This window comes from Nanorana parkeri, unplaced genomic scaffold (genome assembly GCF_000935625.1).
Source record: "Nanorana parkeri isolate BGI_ZX_2015 unplaced genomic scaffold, ASM93562v1 scaffold2749, whole genome shotgun sequence".
In the NCBI taxonomy this organism is placed as follows: Eukaryota; Metazoa; Chordata; class Amphibia; order Anura; family Dicroglossidae; genus Nanorana; species Nanorana parkeri.
The window spans coordinates 21477-45250 of NW_017309017.1; the positions used below are offsets into that span (position 1 = coordinate 21477).

The 23774-nt window shown below is 41.7% G+C and overlaps 1 protein-coding gene across 1 annotated transcript in view; it reads right to left on the bottom strand.

The window, feature by feature from the left end:
• Positions 1 to 2478: 2478 nt before the first annotated feature.
• LOC108802253 (SUN domain-containing protein 2-like) overlaps positions 2479 to 23774 on the bottom strand; it is an 82812-nt gene continuing 61516 nt past the window's right edge. Inside the window, 2 exon segments of the mRNA XM_018574120.1 lie at positions 2479 to 2911; positions 17997 to 18089. Coding sequence (XP_018429622.1) covers positions 2798 to 2911; positions 17997 to 18089 — 207 coding nt within the window. The 3' untranslated portion in view covers positions 2479 to 2797.

Below are 23774 nucleotides of genomic sequence, written 5' to 3' on the forward strand. Positions count from 1 at the left end.
ACTGTGGCTTCCTGGATGGAGTGAACCTTTTTAAAGGTGCTTGTGCCCGCACCCACTCGTGCTGGAAACTGACTATATTTTAAATAGCTGGCGATGCTTGTTTGCATACTATAGAGCCGTCCGATCACTTGTATGCAATCTCCAAAGGCGATCCTGGGCTTCGCTGCACCCTGTGCGGGCCCAGGACTGGCACGGCGGCTCTGTGACTGGAGGGAGATCCGCACACGATCACTCTCTAATTTCCCCTCGGTGTCTGAATGCGGAAGTGATGTGTATTACATCACTTTCGCATTCAGCTGTCATTCGTGGCTACAGAAGCCGGAGAGAAGCTGGTGAAGCAGATCTCTACTTTATCAGCTTCTTTGGGGGTCACTAGGTAACATTAGGGACCAGTCACTGTAAAGTTGCTATCACATAGTTGGATTCTCAGCCCCCTATGTGCTAGCAATGTAGTTAAGTGTGAAAAAAAAGTTTAAAAAAAATTAAAGTCAAATAAAAAATATTAAAGTCACATATAAAAAAAAACACAAAAAAATGTTTAAAGTCCCCCATTCCCTCATACAAACACAAACATATGTTGAGTGTGCCTACATGCAAAGATGACGATTGCGCTCATTGAGCCGCACATGTTACATATCACCGCAAATGTTGGAGCATGAGCAATAATTCTAGGGCCATTAATCATAGTCAACACTAAACTGATGAGCGGTGAAAGCTTATACCGCGTCACCTATGGCCAATTTTGGGTATGGTAGTTTTTTTGCGAATTTCGCAGGCACACTCAAGTTTAAAGCTTGTCATGTTTGGTGTCTATTTACCCGACGTGACCCCATCTTTTATATTTTACCAAAAAATTGGGTTATAATAAATTTTTTATAACAACGTAGGGAAAAATGTTTTTTTGTTAAAAATTTTCCGTACTTTTTTCTTTATAAAGTAAAACATAAAAACCCCAGTGGTGATTAAATACCACCAAAAGAAAGCTCTGTGTCCCCAAAAATATGTATAAATTTCATTTCAGTACAGTGTTGCATGACTGAATAGATGTCAAAGTACCTCAGTGCTATATACAGAAAAATGGCCTGGACAGGAAGGAGGTCTTAACACCCCGGTCATCAAGTGGTTAAGATCCAAAATGTGATAATCGATTTCTGTAACTGAGTAGGCGCGGCCTTCATTAGACATAATGTGCCCCCCCTTGCAGATTTAGTCCTTTCAAATCAGTCCATTGTTTTATCAGAGATTGGCATGCCTGGTTTAGAGTATGCCTTTTGCTTACTATGTACCTCTCTATGTTACTCCAACATTTTTAATACTCTTTTCCACATCCCTCCTATAATTTGTGGATCTAGAGATTAATGCAGTATTCATTCAGGCTCTCTGTAGGAGCACCTCTCCACAACTCAGTACACAAGACGCAGGATATGGACCTTGCAAAAGAGCTCATATCACTTTGCTCTTTAGTCCACCAGAGCCATATAGAAATCTAGTAAAGAGATGATATCCCTGCAAGTTAATTAAGTAGTACAAAGTATACACTAAACTTTTGTACACAGACAGCAGAGGAGGGACCTATAAGATACTAGTAATTTTAGGAACGTTTATGTGCCTGCTCTCGGTAAATGTCTTGGTTATACTCCTTAGAGATTCTGTTTAAAAGGGAATGAACTCCTACTAGGAAATACCTTTTATGGTTTTTTTGTACCACATTTTGCCCAAATTAGCCTGTAAGAATTATTAGCCAACATAATTTAACTTACATGAAAAATTACAATGCATTCTCTAGAAACCCTAGTAAATAATAGCATGTTGCTCTATTAGCCATGAAATATGACTGAACACAATAAACAGTAATCCAAAGCAAAGTATCTGTAGCTGCCTTCTTAAGGGCAAGCAAATTGATGTTATTTATTATTAGTGCTTACATTCGGGCCATCACTTGCAAAAGAAACCCTTCAATATTTGTAGGTCAATTAGAATTTCTTTTTAACTCCTGTATTTGATTTAAAGCATATACAACTGGCATATTTTTCAAGATTTTCCATTTCTCTTCTCAAATGCAGGCTACAAACAATATCAAGGAAGAAGGAATGTCCATACCTATTCTACTGACACATCTTGTCTTTTGATCTTTTCAGTCTCTGAACTTAACGTATATATATTGTATATGAAAGATTATGGAAATTTGGAAGAATTTATTCTATCATAATGACAGCCCGAATTGACAGAAAAATATAAACATGATTAGGATACAAAATCTTAGGCATTTAATGACCACAGTGGGGAAACAATGAGAATGAATCGGAAACTTCATTTTATGTTAATTGTCACAGTGCTCCTTGCCCCTAGGCAATGCTTCAGATTATCACTAGAACTTTCTTTGCTGAAACATGTATCGTGTTTAAAATATGGCATGCAGGTATCAGAATGGACAATGCAGTGATATGTCCCATGTGTGCAGGTGCTTATGTTTTTTTAATACTATGAATATAAAAAGGTTTAAAGAAACTGTACACATTCCGTTTCTCACACAGATGCTTATCAAATTAATTATATAGACCACTGTAGTCTCTTCTTTATGAAGGTTGCACAAAAGCTGTTCAACAGCCTTTCTGGGGTATTACCTAGCAGTATTCCTGGGAAATCAGTTTAGACAATGCAGCAGTGAGGCAGTCATTTTTTTATATACTGCATCCAGTCATGCTGGCAGTACAGAGCAAACGCTGCTCAGCAAGACAATACTATTCTTCTAAGGCCTTTCCCGGGCCATTTAACATCCATTATCACCAACATTTTGCTACACTTTTGCTTCTCCATGGACGCGGAATCGGTAGACACAGGTATATTCGGGATGGCCCCAGTTGCTCTGTATTCTCAGTTCCACTAGCTCATAAGTGGAAATGTTTTCACCCTTCAAAGACAGACAAACAATTAGAAAGATGATTTTGAAATGCAAAGACTAAAAGTACAAAGCAGAACATTGTTCTCAAAGAGAAGTAGCTAAAATATGTAAATGCAACCAAGCCACATTTGCACCTGTTTTCCAATGTGAGAGCAGCTAATAAAGCAATTCCAGAACCTTATGCCTGCAAAATCCTTTAATCTGTGTCTGCCCTCTAAACTACATGCTGGTGATAGGCAGGGAAAACTTCCAATGGCAACATTTGTTCTGGTTCAGGTCTACTCAAATTTGAAATGCAGAGAAGCACTGTTCTTACACAGGAGCTAAATATCAGATTTGTATACTTGGCATTAAGAGACACCTTCGTGTTTCGTGAACGTCCACCAAATACGTAATTTATGTGCTTTGACGTGCGTTCCAGAACGGGTCATAAAATCGCTTCACGCTTGCGGTGCCATTACTTGTTATTGGCATCCCAAACATGGCTGGGAAAATGCGCAAATTAGCTACTTTCCTGCGTTTGTCCTGTGTGCAGCACCCATTTAAAATCAATGGGCGACACGATGCAAATATGGGGGACGCACATTCTCGGTACATTGAGGTGTGGCGGGGCCTAAAGGTTATTTTTTTGAGTATAAAATTTGGTTTATATTATATGGCCATTTCTAAATACAGATAATAACTAGCCCCTTCATATGGAATAGTAACATATGCAACTAATTAAAATAAACAGATATGCATGCTGCATTTATCCCTGGTGGACTGGTCCTCATAATGCTGAACTTGCCTCATCCTCTTTTCTGCCAATACCCCAGCATGGACATTCCACAGTGAAGACACACAAAGTGTGCACAGATTTACACATACTGACAGACCATAGTCAACCTCATATTGACATATGGATGACCACAGGCAACTCCATATTGATATACTGAAAGACTATATCCAACTCCATACTGACATACTAAAAGGCCATATCCAACTGCCATATCCATACTGAAAGACCATAGCCATGTTGACTATGGTAGTACCAAAATAGCATGCTCCTTTGAGAGGGTTTTCATGATTTCTTTGCAAATTATATTTTAGTGACTTTTCTATAGAGGTTTCTGTGCTCGATTACTCTTAAAAAACTGGGCGTTCCTCCTTACAGCTGCTCACTTAAATTGGCTGCATGACCCCGCATTAATATCATCCAAATATGTGAATTTGCGCTGTCACCCAACACAGTAAACAAATAATGTGTTCAAAAACCAAATATAACAGTGAACATTACTTCTGTGGAAAAAAAATATTCAAATTCAATCTTCTTATCAACTGTTTGTGTAAGTCAAAAGGTCTTTGAAAGAAGTCTCTAAAGTGGCCAGTAAAGTAGCAAACGTCCTAAGACTGTCACTGCTAGCTCCGCCCAATTGTTTTTCTTTTGACAGCATGTTTTCAAAATTATTTTTCATTTTCTTTGTTTTGTATTTTCTTTAAACTATTTTAATTTCTTTTTAATCATCATACATTTTAAACCAATTTTTCAACTTTTTTTTTACATTTCACTTATATTGCTCGGTACCTCGACGTAACGTAGAAGCTGAGTCAGTGAGGTCAGAACGCCTGGGCAGAGAGAGGAGGGTAGACCTGACATTTAGGAATGAGATTCTGATTATGCGATTTTATTTGTTTTTTATGTGAGTGTAATCCTTTTAATAAAATATTTTTTTATTGTATACGGGGTGCGCTATGATTTCTACTTCTGTTTTTGAGAGATCTTTTTGAGATGAAGTTGGGCTGTAGGTAGAGGAGAAAACGTTAAGATCAGGATCGGTTTCATCTGAAAGAAGGAGGATCCCGGCATCAAATAGTGTGAGGAAGGAGGTTAATCGTACATGAAGCGCTTTGAGACCCAAGGGTAGGAACACTGAGGTGAGAGGCTTATTTATCAGAGCACTGGTGTTTTTGTGAGCACAGCAAAGGATTTTTTTTTCATGCCCCCTCTGAAGAAGTCCTGTTTGGGGAGGAAATGTTTTAGGGCTAAGGGTGGTGACTGTGACACAGTACCATGGTTCCAGGTTGCTGTGTGGTCTTTGCTGGATATGTGGCATGGTTAAGTCATCATTGAAATGAGCATTCGGTATTGCATACATGTGGATGCGTGATGAACTAAAGTACGGGAGTGTATATATGCAGGCTATGTGAATTACAACACCTGCCGGCTGTTTGGCTAAGTAAGGGGGCTTTTCTGAAGTCTGACCGATGATGGCTGGACACGCAGGCACCATTGTGCAAGATATTTTCGCTATGATGCGGTAAGAGACTGCTTATATTCACATATGGCCAGTGAGATGTTATACGGAGTAAGGATCCCTGCCTATGTATATGTATACTACATGACCTAGAATGACTGCGGGCTGCTGGGCTAAGTAGAAAATTTACTAAAGTTGAAATACAAGCTAAATGTTAGTATGAAGGGATGGGACATTATTGTGCCATGATTGGGTTCATATATGTATACAAAGAAAAGAGATGTCAAATTGGAGATCCATTTTTGAAAAGTAAACGTTGCTAACAGGATACTAAGGCGAGAGATACACTGAGTGGCCAGATTATTATGACCACCTGACGTTTGTAGGCAAATAAGCTATAATTTCGTGCTGAAGTTGCTAGAGGGCCAGACCATTATAAATAGGGAAGAAGGTTGTTTACCACGACATTAGAAGTGATTTTTTTCTGAAGATATGGGTAAACAACGCGATTTAACAGCCTTTGAACGTGGGATGATTGTTGGCGCTCTGAGCCATGGAACGAGTATCAGCAAAACACCAGAATTTGTTAAATGTTCAAGAGCAGCTGTTGTTAAAGTGTTTAAAGACTGGACTGTCAGACGAAAATCTGGGTCTGAACGTGCGAATTGTGGCCGTCAGCGACTAGTCAATGTTAGGGCAGAACGGAGAGTGGCAAGACTGGTACAAGACAACAGAAGGGCAACAGTGCAGTGTCAGATTCCTTGCATCACCTTTCAATATCTCGTGGAGTCACGAGGCGGCTCAACGAAGTCATCTCGTGGAGTCATCTCGTGGCCCAACGAAGTACTGATGGGGTGGTCATAATAATCTGGGGTTTGCAATTACTTATATAGTATCAATATAGGTCACGGGTCTCTTTTTACAAATCTAAATAAATATTTCTGAATACCCTCAAACCTAGAGATCCCATCCATGAGCAAAAAAAGTATTTCAGAACTTATTTAAATTTATATCACAAATTTTAATCTCATATGAAACAACACATGAATCTACATACATTTAAAATACTAAAAAGTTATTATCCCAATCAATGGCTAATAAATTTATTAGCCATTGATGCAACAAATATATCTTGTATAGCCTAATATGGTTTATTCAGATCCGCAGCAAAGTTGGCTGGTGATGTGCCTTCATTCAACCCTGTATCAAACAAATTACTTTTAGCAATGTTGTGGCTTTTACTGTGTTGCTCTGGTATTAAATAGTTGATACTAAGTATAACGTCAAAACAGCTATCTTGTATGTCCTTCAAGTGCTGTGTCCAAATGAACATCCATTAGAGAATCACAGTTTCCAAAAGGAAAGGGGACTTGCAAAAGGGACTTCCGATGTCCAGGAGTAACCCTGTATATAACGACATTAGGCTGTACATCCCCAATACATCCACATTAGTGCCGCTTCAATTGCGATCTCCAACTGGGAAAATATGCGTCATGTACGGCCATACTGATGAAAGATAAATGCGTATTCACTTATCTGTTTCAAACGAAAAGTCAATCAAATCCTTTTCCCATTGGATACAGCAGCCTCAACAATGTTTCTGCTTAGTCTTGAGAACAGTCTCCATGGAGCCAATTCTGTGGTAGACTTTATTGCATTGATCGAGAGTCCTTGTTTTTTCCCCCCTTTGTTTTGTTTTTGTGCTCCCCGCTGCTGACTCTCCCCCAACTCCTATCCTTTTTCGCTGCTCTTGTTTCTCTATTTTTCTTTTTGCTGTCACTATGCCTTCAACTATAGCCTCTGTGAATGTCCGGGGCTTCAATATACCTCAGATACGAGTACAGGTGTTTCGATATTTCCAATCTTTCCATGCGTATTTACTTTGTCTTCCGGAGACCCGATTTTCTCATTATACCACCCCTAATTTTTTTAGTTCCCTGTTCTCCCAACATTATGTGGCTACAGCCTCTACGAGACAGCGTGGCGTTTTAATTGCGTTTCGGTGCTCAGCTCATTTTTGTTGCAAATGGAAGATTAAAGATCCGGAGGGCCGTTATCTCATTATGGTGGGGTCTGTGACGACATGGTCATCAGTTTATGGGTTGAGTATTGGTGTTGGGTTATATTTAATTATGTTATACTGTGTAACCTGTTTATCAAAAGACTGTCAGCACCAACCCTCGTTAGCTCCCTTTGTACTCCAAGGAGCTCAGGACAATGACATTCTCCTGCATCTGGCCACACTCCTGTTATGGCTGGCTGCGGTTCTTTAGCAGCTGGACCCCCTGTGGTGTTGCGCAGTCAGAATGTCTGGGGAGGGCAGGGTGGATGTGATGGGATTATAATCTGATCTAATCACTTTGTGTATAAAAGGTTGCACAGCTGCTCAATAAATCAGAGTTTGTTTCACCCTACACTCGGGTCTCGACTAGTGACTGGGGAAACTGGGAGCTAAAGATCAGCGGGTTGCAATATCTCCTGAGCAAGGAAGAATACAGCGGCGGACATACTCATCCTGAGTACCGGGGTTTGTCACAGGGTCGATCCAAGATTGTCCTGTGACCCTGGTGGCCCCTGGTGTGGAACTGTCTAGTTCTAAATCATTTCGTGATCTGTTGGCATAGTACCACCTGGTGGATGCCTGGATAGAGCTTCATCCAGCTAAATCCGATTTCGTTCTTTTCCTCCCCCCACAACTTCTTCTCTTGCATCGATCATGTTTTTCTTTTTCACACTGCACTTCCCTGCCTATCCTCGGCACGCATTGTACCCACTCCCTGGTCAGACCATGATACTAATTTGCTCACCTTGCATTACTTTACGTCTAGGCCCTCGGGAATGTCATGGACACTAAGGGATTCTCTTCTCAGTGATCCAGATGTTTCCACTATCTAGAGGGTGCCTGTAACGATCGCGGCTTGCGTTCCACAGGGGACCGCAGCCGCAACCAGGAAGTGAATCGCCGATGCGTTCCAGCGTGGAACGCATCGGGCCGGCCAGCACCTCCCCTTCCCATTCCATATAAAAAGCAGGAAGCCGGGTCAGTATGGCGTTCTATTATTCATCTGGGAACGCCATCTGACAGCCTGCTCCCTGCTGAAAGGACCACGAACCCTAGATCTTGGAACCCGTCTCTGGAAACCCTGCAAAACAGCAAGTATTCACTTCTCTGTGACTGTAACAGAGAGAGCTACTGCTGCTATCCAAAGCACTGCACTACTGAGACTAACTTGCAAGGATTTCCTATTTTGTTCAACGATTGGACTCTCACTCCCTCTAGGGGTAAAAAGTATGAACTGCCATCATTTGTGAATGCCTATGATAATCTAAACCACTGTATGAAAGGAATACCCTGAGTACATAGATTACTGAATTTACAAATCTGCTGACTTATAATTGATACCAGTTTAAATTGTATGTTGAAATACCCTTATTGAACTGTGAATACCCGTTTACTGCGGCACATGATGGTAGGGTTCCAAACTCTCCGCTTAAGACTTTGAGAGTGACGCCTGGAACCCGACCCTGAAGCCGTACCCTTGGGAACACCCCTATATGCTTATAGCCTCCGCAGCTGTGATTCTTACTATTGCCACGGCATTACAGTGCCATTCAGGATTATCTCTTTCTCAATGTTCAGTCTGTCGCGTTCCCGGTTACTTTGTGGGAGGCCCACAAGGGGTGTCCTCATACAGAAAGCTGTTCAGAAACGCAAGAAGCGAGAGGGTAGGATTAGGGAGCTGGAGGCAGCCTATTTGCGAGCTTTGGATGCCTTTAAAGCCACCCCTTCTTCTTCCCACCGAACCCGCCTTTTCAATATTCGCACGGAATTGATTTTGTGTATGACTCATGTAGCGGAATGTCACTTGCAGTGAGTTCATCACAAATTTTACCTTAAGGGTGATAAACCTGATTCGCTTTTAGCTAACTGTCTCCACAGGTCTCCGCCTCCAGACCGTTCTTTTGCGCCCTATAGGCTCAAACGTAACAATGGTTCTCTTACCTCTAACCCTGTTTCTATTCTTTGTTTTTTTCACTCTCATTTGGTCAATTTGTAATTCAAGCTGCCACCGCCTAGTGGCTCGACTCTGAGATCAGTGTGGAGGAAGTGATTGCGACGATCAAACCTGTAAAGGTATTCAAAAAGCCGGGTCCGGTCGGTTTCACTGCCTGTTATTAGAAAAAATGTAAGGAGCTTTTGGCTCTGCGCTTGGTTGATATGTTTAATGCAGTGCGTAAGGGGGATGGATTTTCCCATGAATCTCTCTCGGCATCCATTTGCATGTTACCCAAACCTGGCGCTGACCATACGTCATGGTCTAACTTTTGCCCCATTTGTTTCATAAATATTGATCCTCAGATGCTAGCTAAAATTTTGGCTTTTCGTCTCACTCTTAGCTTGGGCTCCTTGATAGGGGGTGATCAGATTGGTTTCATCCAGCGTAGGCAGGCTGGAGACAATGTTAGTCGTATGTCCCTTCTTCATGTGGCCAAGTCGCAGAACCTACCTGTTATGTTCCTATCGCTCGATATTCGGAAGGCATTCGACTCTTTATCCTGGGACTTTCTTTTCGTGATGTTTGGACCAATGGGGCATTGACTGTTTATTCTAACCCGACAGCTAGCGTCTGCTGTGCTGGTCAGCAGTCCGAACCCTTTCCTATTTTGCGTGGGACACGTTAGGGCTGTCCCTTGCCCCCTCTTCTGTTTGTTTTGGCCATTGGCCCATCTCATTAGGTCTGCCTCTGATGTGTATGGGATCGAGATATGGGGCTATCACCATAAACTGTGTCTCTGTCCAGACAGTGTCCTGTTGTGTATTTCTAAACTATTGATATCTCTTCCTAATCTTTTGCATACTCTATCGGATTTTGAACGTGTTTAATGCTTACAGGTCCATCAGGCGAAATCGAAAGCCCTTAACATCTCCTTGCCCCCATCTGAACTCGTTGCCTTGCAGGCTTCCTTTCCGTTCTCTTGGGCCTCTCATAAGATCCCTTATCTGGGGGTGATGCTCACTGCCTACTATGATACGCTGTAACAGGCCAATTTCCCTTCCCTTTTTAAGCAACTGCTTGATCTTTTGTCCTCATGGTGACATTATAATATTTTGTGGCTGCTCAGGTGGGTCAGCTTGTCCTGTGGCAGGCTGTGCAGTATGTCCCCCTGTGGGTTTTCGGTAGAGACCTACTTAAATAGCACGATTGCTATTGACTTTTGTGGCTTCATCCTCATTGGAGGAGTTCAGTTACTAATCCAATTTCTGCTCATTCCTTGAAGCTATGGGATACCGTAAAATATTCGGGAGGTCTTCTGTTACCAGATTCCCCCTTGCTTAGGCACTGGGCTACTAGTCGCTTGCTTTGTGGTTCTTGGCCGGTCACCCCCACTGGTGTAAAATCCTTTTCTTACCTCCGTGAGCATTTTCATCTCTCTTCGGAGGAAATTTTCTGCTGTCTCCAAGTTAAACACTATCTTGACACTCTGCTGCGCCTTTTTCCTGACCTCTACATGTATGGCATTTGAGGGGTTGTGTGTTTCTAATCCTCATTCCCCAGGGGTTATCTCTCTTTTGTATTTACTCCTCCTAGCTCCTCAACAGTCTGCCCCGCCATCCAATTATAGTCATTGGGAGTCGGAGTTGTGGCATTGGATGAGAGTTGGTCGCAGATGTGGCTCTCTACCTCTAGGAGTTCCACCTCCATGTCTGGATTGGAAACCAACTATAAATTGCTCCTTGGGTGGTACCTTTTTCCCCAAAGGATCTCTAAGGCTCTTCCCTCCTACCCTTGTTCATGTTTTAGGGGCTGTCCCAACGAGGGTACTTTTGCACACATTTGGTGGGATTTCCCAATTGTAACCCGTTTTTGGTCTAAAGTTTTCGCCAAGATAAGTGTGGTATTTGGCTTTACCTCTTCAAAAAGTTCTGATTGGATCTCTTTCTCTCTCAACATTTTAGTCTAGTCTAGTCGACTAAAATGTTAATATATTTTCTTTATAGTTTTAGTCATCCTAAGTTTTTATTTAGTTTTAGTAACTGAAAAAGTATTGTTGACAAAAACTATGACAAAAACTATTAGTCGTTGAAATTAACACTGAATATGATATGTGTTTATTGAAGGATAGTGATCATATGAAGCCATTTATTATCACATAGTTGTTTGGCTCCTTTTTAAATCATAATGATAACAGAAATCACCCAAATGGCCCTGATCAAAAGTTTACATACCCTGGAATGTTTGGCCTTGTTACAGACACACAAGGTGACACACACGGGCTAAAATGGCAATAAATGTTAATTTCCTACATCTGTGGCTGTTTAAATTGCAATTAGTGTCTGTGTATAAATAGTCAATGAGTTTGTTCGCTCTCACATGGATGCACTGAGCAGACTAGACACTGAGCCAGGGAGCAGAAAAGAACTGTCAAAAGACCTGCGTAATAAGGTAATGGAACTTTATAAAGATAGAAAAGGATATAAAAAGATATCCAAAGCATTGAAAAAGTCAGTCTGTACTGTTCAATCGCTCTTTAAGAATTGGAAAATTGCAGCGACACCTGCCAGAAGAATTGTTCAGGATACAAAGAAAAACCCACAGGTAACCTCAGGATAAAATATAGGCTGCTCTGGAAAAAGACGGTGTGGTTGTTTCAAGGAGCACAATACAACGATACCTGAACAAAAATGAGCTGCATGGTCCAGTTGCCAAAAAGAAGCCTTTACTGCGCTAATGCCACAAAAAGCCAAGTTACAATATGCCAGACAACACCTTGAGATGACTCACAGCTTCTGGCACACTGTAATTTGGAGTGACCAAAATAGAGCTTTATGGTCACAACCATAAGCACTATGTTTAGAGAGGGGTCAACAAGGCATATAGCGAAAATAATACCATCCCCACTGTGAAGCATGGCGGTGGCTCACTGATGTTTTGGGGGTGTGTGAGCTCTAAAAGGCATGGGGAATCTTGTGAAAATTGATGGCAAGATGAATGCAGCATGTTATCAGAAAATACTGGCAGACATTTTGCATTCTTTTGATGAAGGCTGTGCATGGGATGCTCTTGGACTTTCCAGCACGACAATGACCCCAAGCACAAGGCCTAGTTGACCCTCCAGTGGTTACAGCAGAAAAAGGTGAAGGTTCTGGAGTGGCCATCACAGTCTCCTGACCTTAATATCATCGAGCCACTCTGGGGAGATCTCAAACGTGCGGGTTCATGCAAAACGACCAAAGACTTTGCATGACCTAGAGGCATTTTGCCAAGATGAATGGGCAGCTATACCACCTGCAAGAATTCGGGGCCTCATAGACAACTATTACAAAAGACTGCACGCTGTCATTGATGCTGAAGGGGGCAATACACAGTATTAAGAACTAAGGGTATGCAGACTTTTAAACAGGGTTCTTTTCATTTTTTTATTTGTTGCCATGCTTTGTTTTATGATTGAGCCATTCTGTTATGACCTACAGTTGAATATGAATTCCATAAGAAAATAATGAAATGTGTTTCGCCTGCTCACCCATATTTTCTTTACAAATGGTACATATATTACCAATTCTCCAAGGGTATGCAAACTTTTGAGCACAACTGTATATATAACCCCAATTCCTAAAAAGTTGGGATGCTATGTAAAATATTCATAAAAGCAGAATGCAATGATTTGCAAGTCTCATAAACCCCTATTTCATCCCCTCTTCTTTTAACAACTGAGGAGACCAGTTGCTGGAGTGTTGGGAGAGGAATATTGTCCTATTCTTGCCTGATATAGGTTCTAACTGCTCAACATTCCTGGGTCTTCTTTGTTGTATTTTTCGTTTCAAGTCTTTGCAATTTTACGTTGAGGTTGTTAAAATTAAATATGTTCTCTTTGGAGGTTAGGAGATTATACTGTTCAATGGTGACGAATCATGCTTCTCTGTCTGGCAATACGATGGACGTGTCTAGGTTTGGCGGTTGCCAGGAGAACGGTACTTGCCTGACTGCATTGTGCCAAGTGTAAAGTTTGGTGGAGGGGGGATTATGGTGTGGGGGTTGTTTATCAGGGGTTGGGCTTGGCCCCTTAGTTCCAGTGAAGGGAACTCTTAAGGCATCAGCATACCAAGACATTTTGGACAATTTCATGCTTCCAACTTTGTGGGAACAGTTTGGGGATGGCCCCTTCCTGTTCCAACATAACGATGCACCAGTGCACAAAGCAAGGTCCATAAAGACATGGATGTGTCAGAACTATTTGGGGCTAAAAGGAATTAAATTATAAGACCTATATATATTATTCTACATAATGCAATATGGGCATCCTGGAAGCCATCGTTGTTCTGTCTATTCTATCAGTATATAAGATGAATTTAAGTTCATGGTTTCTGGACAAAGACTCTAACATCAGCAATTCTCAGAACCTTACCACATACATTCCCAGGTTTTAAATTGTGGGGGTACCAAACAACAATAACGAGATAAGGACTAACCATGCTACCAGACTGTGTTAGAATGAGATTTATGGAATTGCCATGTCTCAAACTTAACAAAGAACAAAAGAGAATACCATGATATTTTTTCCCCCTCTTTCTCGTCACATCGGAAAAAGAACTCACCATAAAAGTTACCTTGTATACAATATTATTATTTTATAGGAATGGTATTAGCAATAATTTCAATTGTATTATTAGTATTGTATGAAGCATCTAAATATTTGCCTAATTGAGTAATTTTATATATATTTTTTACAATATTCAACCTATATACCTTATATATTATTTGGTTGTACTTGCTGACATATACCGTATTTTGCGGTCCATAAGACGCACCGGACCATAGGACGCAGGGAGGTCCGGCACGCCTTATGGAGCACTCGAGACTGTAGCTTCTGTGACAGCTTCTATGACAGCTTCTATGACAGAAGCTGTGACAGAAGCTGCAGTTAGTGACCGCTGAGACAGGTGGCGCTGTGATTACAATAGGTATATTGTTATTGTTGTAATCAGTGAAAGAATTTAACTTAACCACTGTCTTAGTAGATGACTTCATTCTCAATGTATATACAAATGAATTGTTGTTCTTGCTTAGACTTTCTCAAGCTACACATTAGACATGTGCACTGCCAAAAAATTCGTTTAGTTTCGTTTTAAATTCGGATTTGTGTTATTTCGTTTTTCGGGATTCGGGTGTGAAAGTCAATTCGGATTCGGAATTCGGACGAAATTCGGTAGAGGTAGTTCGAACGTTCGTTTTGTTTTCTGTTCTTATTCGTTTTCTCCTTCTCTAATGTCACTTTGCTCCAACGAACGAAACGAATAAGAACAGAAAACGAAACGAACGTTCGAACTACCGCTACCGAATTTCGGAAATGGAAATTCGGATTCGTTTGCATTCGTTATGTCTGTAATTCGGAATTCGGATACATCCGAATGTCCGAAAATTCGTCCGAATTTCGATTCGGAACGAATCGCACATGTCTACTATACATCTCTTAAAGAGACAGTAAGTCTGACATGTGCTGTCAAAGATATCCGATTAATTCTTAATTATAGACTTAGGTCAAAGGTCATCTCATGGAATAATATTGGAATTTTAAGGAAAAATCCAACATTATTCCTAGTCCAACATTGCCCTCTTCAGGTGATTTGGAGTAAGGTGATTGGAATAATTCTAGCTGCAGTAAGAATCTTCTTTGTTGCAATCTTGGGAGAAATATTTATGGCATCTCCTTGAAGCTGATTTCAGTTTCTAGTCGATGGTTTAGTTGTGATATTTACATAAAAATAAAATAACTTAGTGGAAGTTTACCTTTACCTTAAATAGATGCTTGGCTGATTAGCCAGTCCTGCGCATAGTATTATGAGTTAGTTCATGCGCAGTAGAAATGTGAGGTTGAAAAAGACACAAGTCAATTGAGTTCAACCTATAGAGATAAAGAGATGTGCTGGAAAAACAAGTCCAATTCATGAAGGTCTCCACCTCGTAACCTACAGGACTTAAAGGATCTGCTACTGATGGCTTGATGCCAGATATGCCAGATATAGCATACCTTCAGAGGTCTAGTGGGGTCCATGCCTTAATGGGTCAGGGCTGTTCTGGAAGCAAAAAGGGGACCTACTCAATATTAGGTAGGTGATCATGATGTTATTGCTGATCAGAATAAAAAAATTGGATTTTGAAATGTGAAATCCTTAAATTGGAGTCCCTTGGGGAGCACAGGAAGTCTGTGCTCCCTACAGGAGAATTGTATACTGGCAAACAAAAAAAAACTGTAGGCAAACTCTGGATAACCCCACTCACTATCATGATGCCTAAGTTTTAGCACGCAGTACTGAATGTGTGTCCCTTAAAGGACTCCAAGAAAAGGAATTTACAGTGAGTACAAAAATCTTGTTTTTTTCTTGTTCATTGAGGGACACAGGAAGTCTTTCACCAATGCAATGTTCAAAAGCAGTCCAACTGAAGGGTAAGCAACACAGCAACCAAATGCTAACAAACCCAGAAGAAATAACAGACAACTGTGGACCGCTTCTGGTAGAACTTGGACAACGATAGAACACAAGATAAGGTGACGGCGTTGCAAAAATGGGAAACAGATGCTTAGTGCCGAAAAGCCAATGAGGTACTCACAGATCTAGTAGAACAGGGGCGCCCACAATGTTTTTGTCTGGAGATCTACTTTTCAAATGACTAGCTCAATGAGATCTACCAGCGAAAAAACATCTGCGTTCCAGAGCGTTCGGCCTCTGGAACCCAAGCCGGGGTGGCTCCTTGCGTTCAGGGGCGGGAGGGGACATGGCTGTGCATGGCACCTCTGGCCTGAGCAATGGCACCGCAGCCACGTTCCCCGCCCGTAGTGCGATCGCCGGCACCCGGAATGCAGGCAGAGGAACCTATCTATCTTTCTTGCCACAACAAGACTTCTATTTTCTCCCAGATGATTGATGTATGCTACCATCGCTGCATGTTCAGGCTAAGGCCACATCGGATGACCTTCCAGCAGGATGGTCCAAAGCTGCAGAGACAGTGAAATCACATGACATTGCAGGATGTTGATCAGTAGATGAAACTCCTAGGATAACCAAGTCCTTCAGGGTGCCCGACATGCTGGCATCCATTATCAGGAACTTCCAAACATCCCCTGGACCTGAGGGTTCCAATCTGAGATTGGAGAGCCTAAAAAGTTTCCTATGGAAAAAAACCTCTGGCCTGAGCTTTGTCTAGGACTAGAGCCAGATACTCAACATGATGGGTCACTTCCAGTAATGATTTCAGAAGGTTCAGAATCTATCTGAACCACTATTATGTCTGGACAGTCAGACAAGCCACATTGTCAGACAGAGCACACACCAACTATTCCCTCAACAGGAGGACAAATAAGTATTCCACAATGGGGATACCATGAAAGTACAACAGGGGTAATAGTGGGAAATGAATATGTAGGTATGTGACCTTCTTGTCCACAGATGCCAGTTAGTCTCCCTGGAGAAGATAGGTGATGATAGACCTTGTGGCTTTAAAGCAGAATTTATGGGCTCAAATAAAGACAGCGTTTTGAGATAAAGTTGAGCTGGATTCCCCCTTGTTTTTGGAAATGGTGAACAGGTTGCAGCAAAATCTTTGAAAAGGTTCTGCCTCAGGAACTAGGGCAATGACACCTTGGTCAAGACGCGAGAGGGCTCAATGGAAGTCTGCTAAAAAACTGAGAAGGTGGCAGGGAGCCAAATTCCAGATTGTAGCCCTGAGATACCACCCCCTGCACCCAAGCATCTGAGATGCAAGCTGTCCAAGTGTCTGCAAAGATTAACAACAATCCCCCACTCTGGAAAGTAGGGATGCACCTTTATGCAGAGGAATGTTTGTTTAAGTATTTGGTAGAAAAACATCAGAGTTGAAGAATACCGTATTTTTCGCTCCATAAGACGCACTTTTTTCCCCCCAAAAGGAGGGGGAAAATGTGCCTGCGTCTTATGGAGCGAATCCCGACGCCCGAGACATGCAGTTTCGGGCGCCGGGCGAGTAGTAGGAGCCACTGCTCGTTTAATACAAGTGATCTAATGAGATCACTCGTATTAAAGCCGAGCAGCGGCGGCTGCGACCACGTTCAGCAGTAGGAGCCACTGCTCGTTCAATACGAGTGATCTAATGAGATCACTTGTATTAAAACCGAGCAGCGGCGACGATCGAGATCACCATAGAGCAGACGAAGAACGGACTTTCTTCGTCTGCTCTGTGTGATCACTGAGACCGTGGCGCTGTAATCACAGCGCCACCTGTCTCAGCGGTCACTAACTGCAGCTTCTGTCACAGCTTCTATCATAGAAGCTGTGTCAGAAGCTACAGTCTGTCGAGTGCTCCATAAGGCGTCCTATGGTCCGGTGCGTCTTATGGACCGCAAAATACGGTACATATCTATTCTCCTGAGAACACTAGCAACAACATGCTGGTAGTGACAGGGGTTATCCAGGGCTAGCCTACAGCTTTTTTTATTTGCTAGTGTCCACTTCTCTTGTAAGCAGCAGTATAGCTCAAAAGTAAAAAAGACTTCCTGTGTCCCTAAAAGGATGAGAAAAGAAATCACATTTGTTTTTGGTGGCAAAATTCTTTTGCACCAAACTTTTGTGTGGTAAACTGACTAAAACAAATGTACCATATTTTGCATACCTCCTGTATATTCTTTATATATTATTTGTGCAAATTGCAAATATACAGAATATGATTATATATGTATATATATATATATTATATATGATTTCGGTGTAAAATAAATATTTTCCCAACTAGGAAACCCACATTTGCCCCTGGATATGTTGTACGGCTGAGTACAAAGCAAACCTTAAAGAAGGAAATATTCGGAGAGGATATTTCTTCTTCTGTTACCTTTATAGAAAAAGTCTGAATAGGATTTCCATCTTGCCTGTAGGTGAAGTTTCCAAGAAGAATACCTTCTTTCTGTGTTTCTTCTTCCAAACCCTGTGGGGACAAAAAAAATAGGATTTTGTTTTTACTGTAAAATCCTCTTCTCAGAGTTCATTGAGGGACACAGCTCTGAAGAATTCTAGGATGTAGGATTATCCTGCGATTTCTTAAAGTAATGGACACTAGGCAAAGAAATGAAAAGCCTGTCATTTTAAGGACATAACTGTAATGTTTTACTGTGATGTCTTATGGGTTGTGGGAAGGTATGGTTTCCTTGGTTATGGGCACTGTGCATGTTGCCACAGAGAGCAGGAAGGGGGCGTGGCAAACAGCATGCTGGCATGTAAACTGTGACCTGGAAGAGGTTGTTTGTGTGACTCGAAGCAGAGGGTGAACTCTGAGGTGCTACCAAACTAAATGCAAGAACACTACTCTAAGAAATAACACTGCAGGTCCCTGTTGGGTATTTGGCATACAATATATATGGAATTAATGTATCTAGCCATTTATGAACATACTGGCAATCTCTGTTTACCTGCCTGCATGTAAAGAGCTCCTCACATAAGCTTAAAGGAGAACTATGAGGTGAGTGCTTTTCACTCACCTCAAGCAGCTGCGGCGTCTGTCTACCGCAAGCAGTAGCTCGCGGTATACTGTGGCGTCTCAGTATACCGCGAGCTGTAGCTCGCTAGTTTGTGTCCTCCCGTTACCCTAAGGAGAACTATGGGGAAAAGCCTTAACCCCCATAGTTCTCCTTTAAGTAAATAGGACTCTGCTCATTACCACTCTGTCTGGAGTGATTCATTAAAAGGACTAAAAAGAGGGGAAACACTACAATAACCACTCACACCTCACAGTTGTAGCAAGCAGTACAAAGGAACTTGAGGGGAGGGAGCGGTGTCTGTCAATGGTCTCTGAGAAAAGGATTTCACAGAAAAAACTAAATTTAAGGACACAGCTCTGAAGAATTCTGAGATGTAGGGACGTTCAAAAGCAGTCTGAACAGAGTACACTCAAACAGTTGACTGAAAAAAACCTTTTCTGATCAAATCTGAAGAGGCAGAAACATCAACTTTATAAAACTTTGCAAAAAAGTGTGAACAGAAGACCAGCTTGCGACCTTGCAATTTTGAGTATCAGAAGCTTGATTTTGAAATGCCAAAGAAGTACTAACTGCCCTAATAGAATGAGCAGAAACAAGAAAGGGTGGTACTTTGCCCCGCTACTCATAATCTTAAATGACAAGCTGATGAATCCACTTAGAAATAGTGGATCTAGAAGCTGAACAACCTTTTCTAGGCTTTTCTGGAATAACAAATAAAGAGTCTGAATATTCAAAGGAAGCTTTTGCTTCGAGATGAACATTACTAGTCCCCATAACATGCAAAATGATAAAGACGAAATGTCCTTAGGTTGAACGGGAGCAGGACAAAGCAAAGGTAAAGCAATGTCTTCATGTAAATAAAAAAAAGCTGAGACTACCTTGGTCAAAATAGAAACCTTTGGTCTCAAAATAACCTTGTCCCTTTGAAAAACCAAACAGGGTTCCCTACAAGACAGAACAGACTTGGAAACCCTTCTAGCCTAGGTAATGGCCACAAGAAAAGCAACCTTTCTGGATAACAAAGACAAAGTAATGTCTTGTGTAGTTTCAAAAGCAGGATTTGTAACACAGATAAAACCAAGTTCAGGGCCCATGGAGGAAAAGGAAACCTTACAGGGAGTTACATGAGTAACTTCCCTGATAAAAATACAAAGTAAGGAATTAGAAACAAAAGTATGTATAGTTGGAATAACAGAATCTGATATTCCTTTGTCTTTTAACATTTGGATTTCCACACCCAGGCCATTAAAGCCAGTGACTGAGAACCAGGGTGGAAGATTAGGCTCTGAGAAACCAGGGACTGTCTGCTAACAAATGAACCAAATCGGATACCACACCCTGCAAGGCCAATCTGGATCAAAGAGAATGACTGGAATTGCTTTGTGTACTATCCTGCGAAGCAGTCAAGGTAACAGTGTTAGTGGAGAAAAAACGTACATTAGTGTGTACTGATCCCACGGAGCTACTAAGGCATTCCCCGCATCCGCTGTTGGATCCCTTGCTCTGTACACAAATCTGTCCACCTTCTAGTTGTGAGAAAAAGCCAGAAGATCCACATTTTACAAAGTTGTTGAAATGCCTTTGGATGGAGAGACCATTCACCCGGATGTAGAACTAAATAAAAATAAAAAAATTCAAAACTTTATAAAAAAGAAATAAAAATAAAAAAGGTAAAATAAAAAACATTTTCGGTTTCGGCCTGACATTTTTTAATTTCCCTGAATTTCCCTGAAGGAAAGATTCTCAAATTTAATAATGAAGGTCACCTGTCGCAAAATGAAGGAAACGCTGATGAGCTGGAAATACAGAAATGTGTAGATAAAAAAAATCTCCTTGTCGTGTGGTGCCCATACACCTGCCGATTATCGTACGATAATCGCCGATTATCGTACGATAATCGCCGATTATCGTACGATAATCGCGGGTGATCCCGCGATCGTACGATAATCGTCAGGTGTTTGGAAGGCGTGCAACCGTTTCTACTGTACAGTCACACATCTTTTGTCTTCCGAGCACGCTTGAAAACCTGACGAAAATCATAAGATTTTCGGCGGGTTAGTGGCATGCTCGTAAGAAAAATGCCGCACTGCCCGCTCAGCATTGGAATCATCGGAAGTCCTCCTTTCAGCGGGGAGGGCTTGCGATGATCGCAAGTACGATCTGCCTGTCCAAGGTGGGCAGATCGTATGAGATTTTAATTACCTTACAACCATCGCACAACGAAAGTCGTGCGATGGTTGTAAGGTGTATGGGCTGCTTAAGAGAGGTGACAATCGACCGGATGGATTCCACCCGGAATCCGTGAATATGTACAAACACATTGAGGGAAATTTAAACTGGAGCAGAATAAATCAGGAGCAGGTGTGCACAGTAACCAATCAGCTTCTCTCTTTCATTTTCATATCTTAACTGAACAAACTGAGAGAGAGACTGATTGGTTGCGGTGGGCAACTGTTCCACATTTTGTCTGCTCCAGTTTTTATAAATTCCCCTTATTGAGTGTTTTCTATCCTGAATGGGATGACCATGCCATCAGTATCCAGAGAAATGAAAAGTTAGGGTTTTTTTTTTCCAGCAAGCCTAAGCAGAAATAAAAAGGAGAGCTATGTCACCATAGCAACACCTCGAGAAATACAGGCCATTTGTAACTGGAAGAACCAGAAACATCATCTCTGAGCCTCATGAAGGGGACCCTGCACAGCACCGTAAGCACTTGTCGTTTGAAGTGACATCTATCAATAAAATGTATTTGCACTGATATGGAATTTTCGTGCTGGTGACATCTTTGCCGAACTTTGTATTTGAGTTTTGAGTTTGAGTTTTGATGTGAGCAGTGCCATCCGCAGTCACTACGAGCACCTGTTACCTTTTGGGATATCTGGTAAGGAGTGCTGCAAGATATATGGATATACTCCAGAAACATCAGTGACACCAACGTAACACACAAATGTCACATGTTTCTGAATAAAACCAGTAGTAAGACACAGAGTAGGAAAGAAAAAAAGTTCACTTTCACACAGCCCGCTAATGACTAATGACAGTCTGTTCTGACAATTCTGCTTCAGACTAAAATAATACTTATGGCCTGGACCGGTGTGAGGCAAAAAAAGTACTGCAACCACCTGCTGCAGACCACAGAATATCTGGCAAATGGCTATGTAATAATAAAAAAACAGCATATCTCTGTTCTCCCCAATAAGCGACATGAAATTGAGGATAAATAAGAAACAAAGGAAGCAGATGATAGAAATACACTACTGCTCTGAGGAAACCAGAAAAACAGACTGCACATGCACAGTAGATAAAAACAACTGTGTCATCAAATCAAAGTCCCTGACTCTTAAAGAGTCGGAGGGAAAGTTAAATAAAATCAGTCAAACTCCACATAAAAGCATTTATACAAATAGGAGTCTAAAAGCACACAGCCAAAGTAAAATACGAGGGAGGGAAAACACCCAACCTTATAAACATGAGGTAAATACATTTTTTACTCACGACTCCACGGTCCTGTTCCTGATGTAAAACAACAGAAATCCCCAAGCTTAATACTAGCCTGACTTTTGATGACAGGACCTCCGCAAGACAAAGCCGAAGTACTGAGACTAGAAACAACCTGCTTAATGACAACTAGAGAAACTTCCAAGATTTAACATATCTGCCATGAATCTCTCAGTTTTGTCAGCTAGCTAAAGAGACTCCCAGGATTTAATCATATCTGGTATGAATCAACTAGTAGCTCTTGGCAGTAGAATCTTCAATGAAGAAACAAAATTAACTAAAATAATGAAGAGAAGGACACATCTATTCCCCCAAGGATACTAAGCGAAATTGGCAGGTGTGAGGTGTTATCCTTAAAGTGACAGGCTTTTAATTTGTTTGCTTAGTGTCCATTTCTCCTAGAGGCAGCAACATAACCCTACGTCTCAGAATTCTTCATAGCTGTGTCCCTCAATGGACAATAGAGAAAAGGAATGTTTGCATATTTGGTTATTAGTAGGGATGTCCCGATACCGATGCTAGCATCGGAATCGGGCCCGATACAGGGCATTTTGACAAGTACTTGTACTTGTAAAAATGCCCCGATCATAGCGCCGAAGCTTGCGTTATGATTTTTTTTTTACTCGGAGAGCAACGGCGAGTCGGCGCAGGTCCAGTGGGGTCCTGTTCTGTCGACACTGAGAACTCATCGACGGCGCGCACCTCTGACGTCGCATCCAGGTACTGCCAGTAGGTCAGGACCTTCCGCGCATGCGTTGCCACTCACCAATCCTTACATTCCCACACAAAATCTATTTATTTATGTATTTGTGTATTTATTTTAATAGTTGAAATGGACAGCGGAAGCACAGTGTATAGTTGCAGTGCATGGTAGTTGAACTGGACAGGATCTGTGTGTAGTTGGAGAAGTTAACGGCCGTGAGAAAGGGACGCAGGCGCAGTGTGGGGATGTAAGGCTCGGTGAGTGGCAACGCATGCACGGAAGGTCCTTATGTGTAGCTGACCTACTGGCAGTAACCGGATGCGACGTCAGAGGTTCGCGAGGTCGATGAGTTCTCAGCGTCGACAGAACACCGGCGACTGCCCAGAGGACCTGTGAGCAGTCGCAGGCCAGCTAAATTAGAACAACACCTGGAGCTCCTCCCCCATCCGGACCAGTGCTGACTCGCCGCTGCTCTCCCGCACAGAGCGACCTCACCAGCGAGGCAACTAACAGTGAGTGAGGGCCTGGGGTCCCTCATAAGAACGATTTATTGTATTAGCAGGGGAAAATAGTAAATTATTGTCTGCAGTGTGTACTCTATATGTACTACATACAGAGTACACACTGCAGCAATAGATTTACTATTATCCCCTGCTAATATGAATGGATTAAATGATCTATAGTACATAATAGTACATAACATGTAATTGTACTGCGGATCCTTTAACCCATTCATATTAGTCGAGGAAAATTGTAAATCTATTGCTGCACTGTGTACTGTATATGTAGTACATATATACAGCACACACCTCCACTACACTACAGCAATAGATTTACAATTCTCCCCTGCTAACATGAATAGGTTAAATCATGATTAATATTACATAACATGTAGTTGTACTATGGATCATTTAACCTATTCATGTTAGCAGGG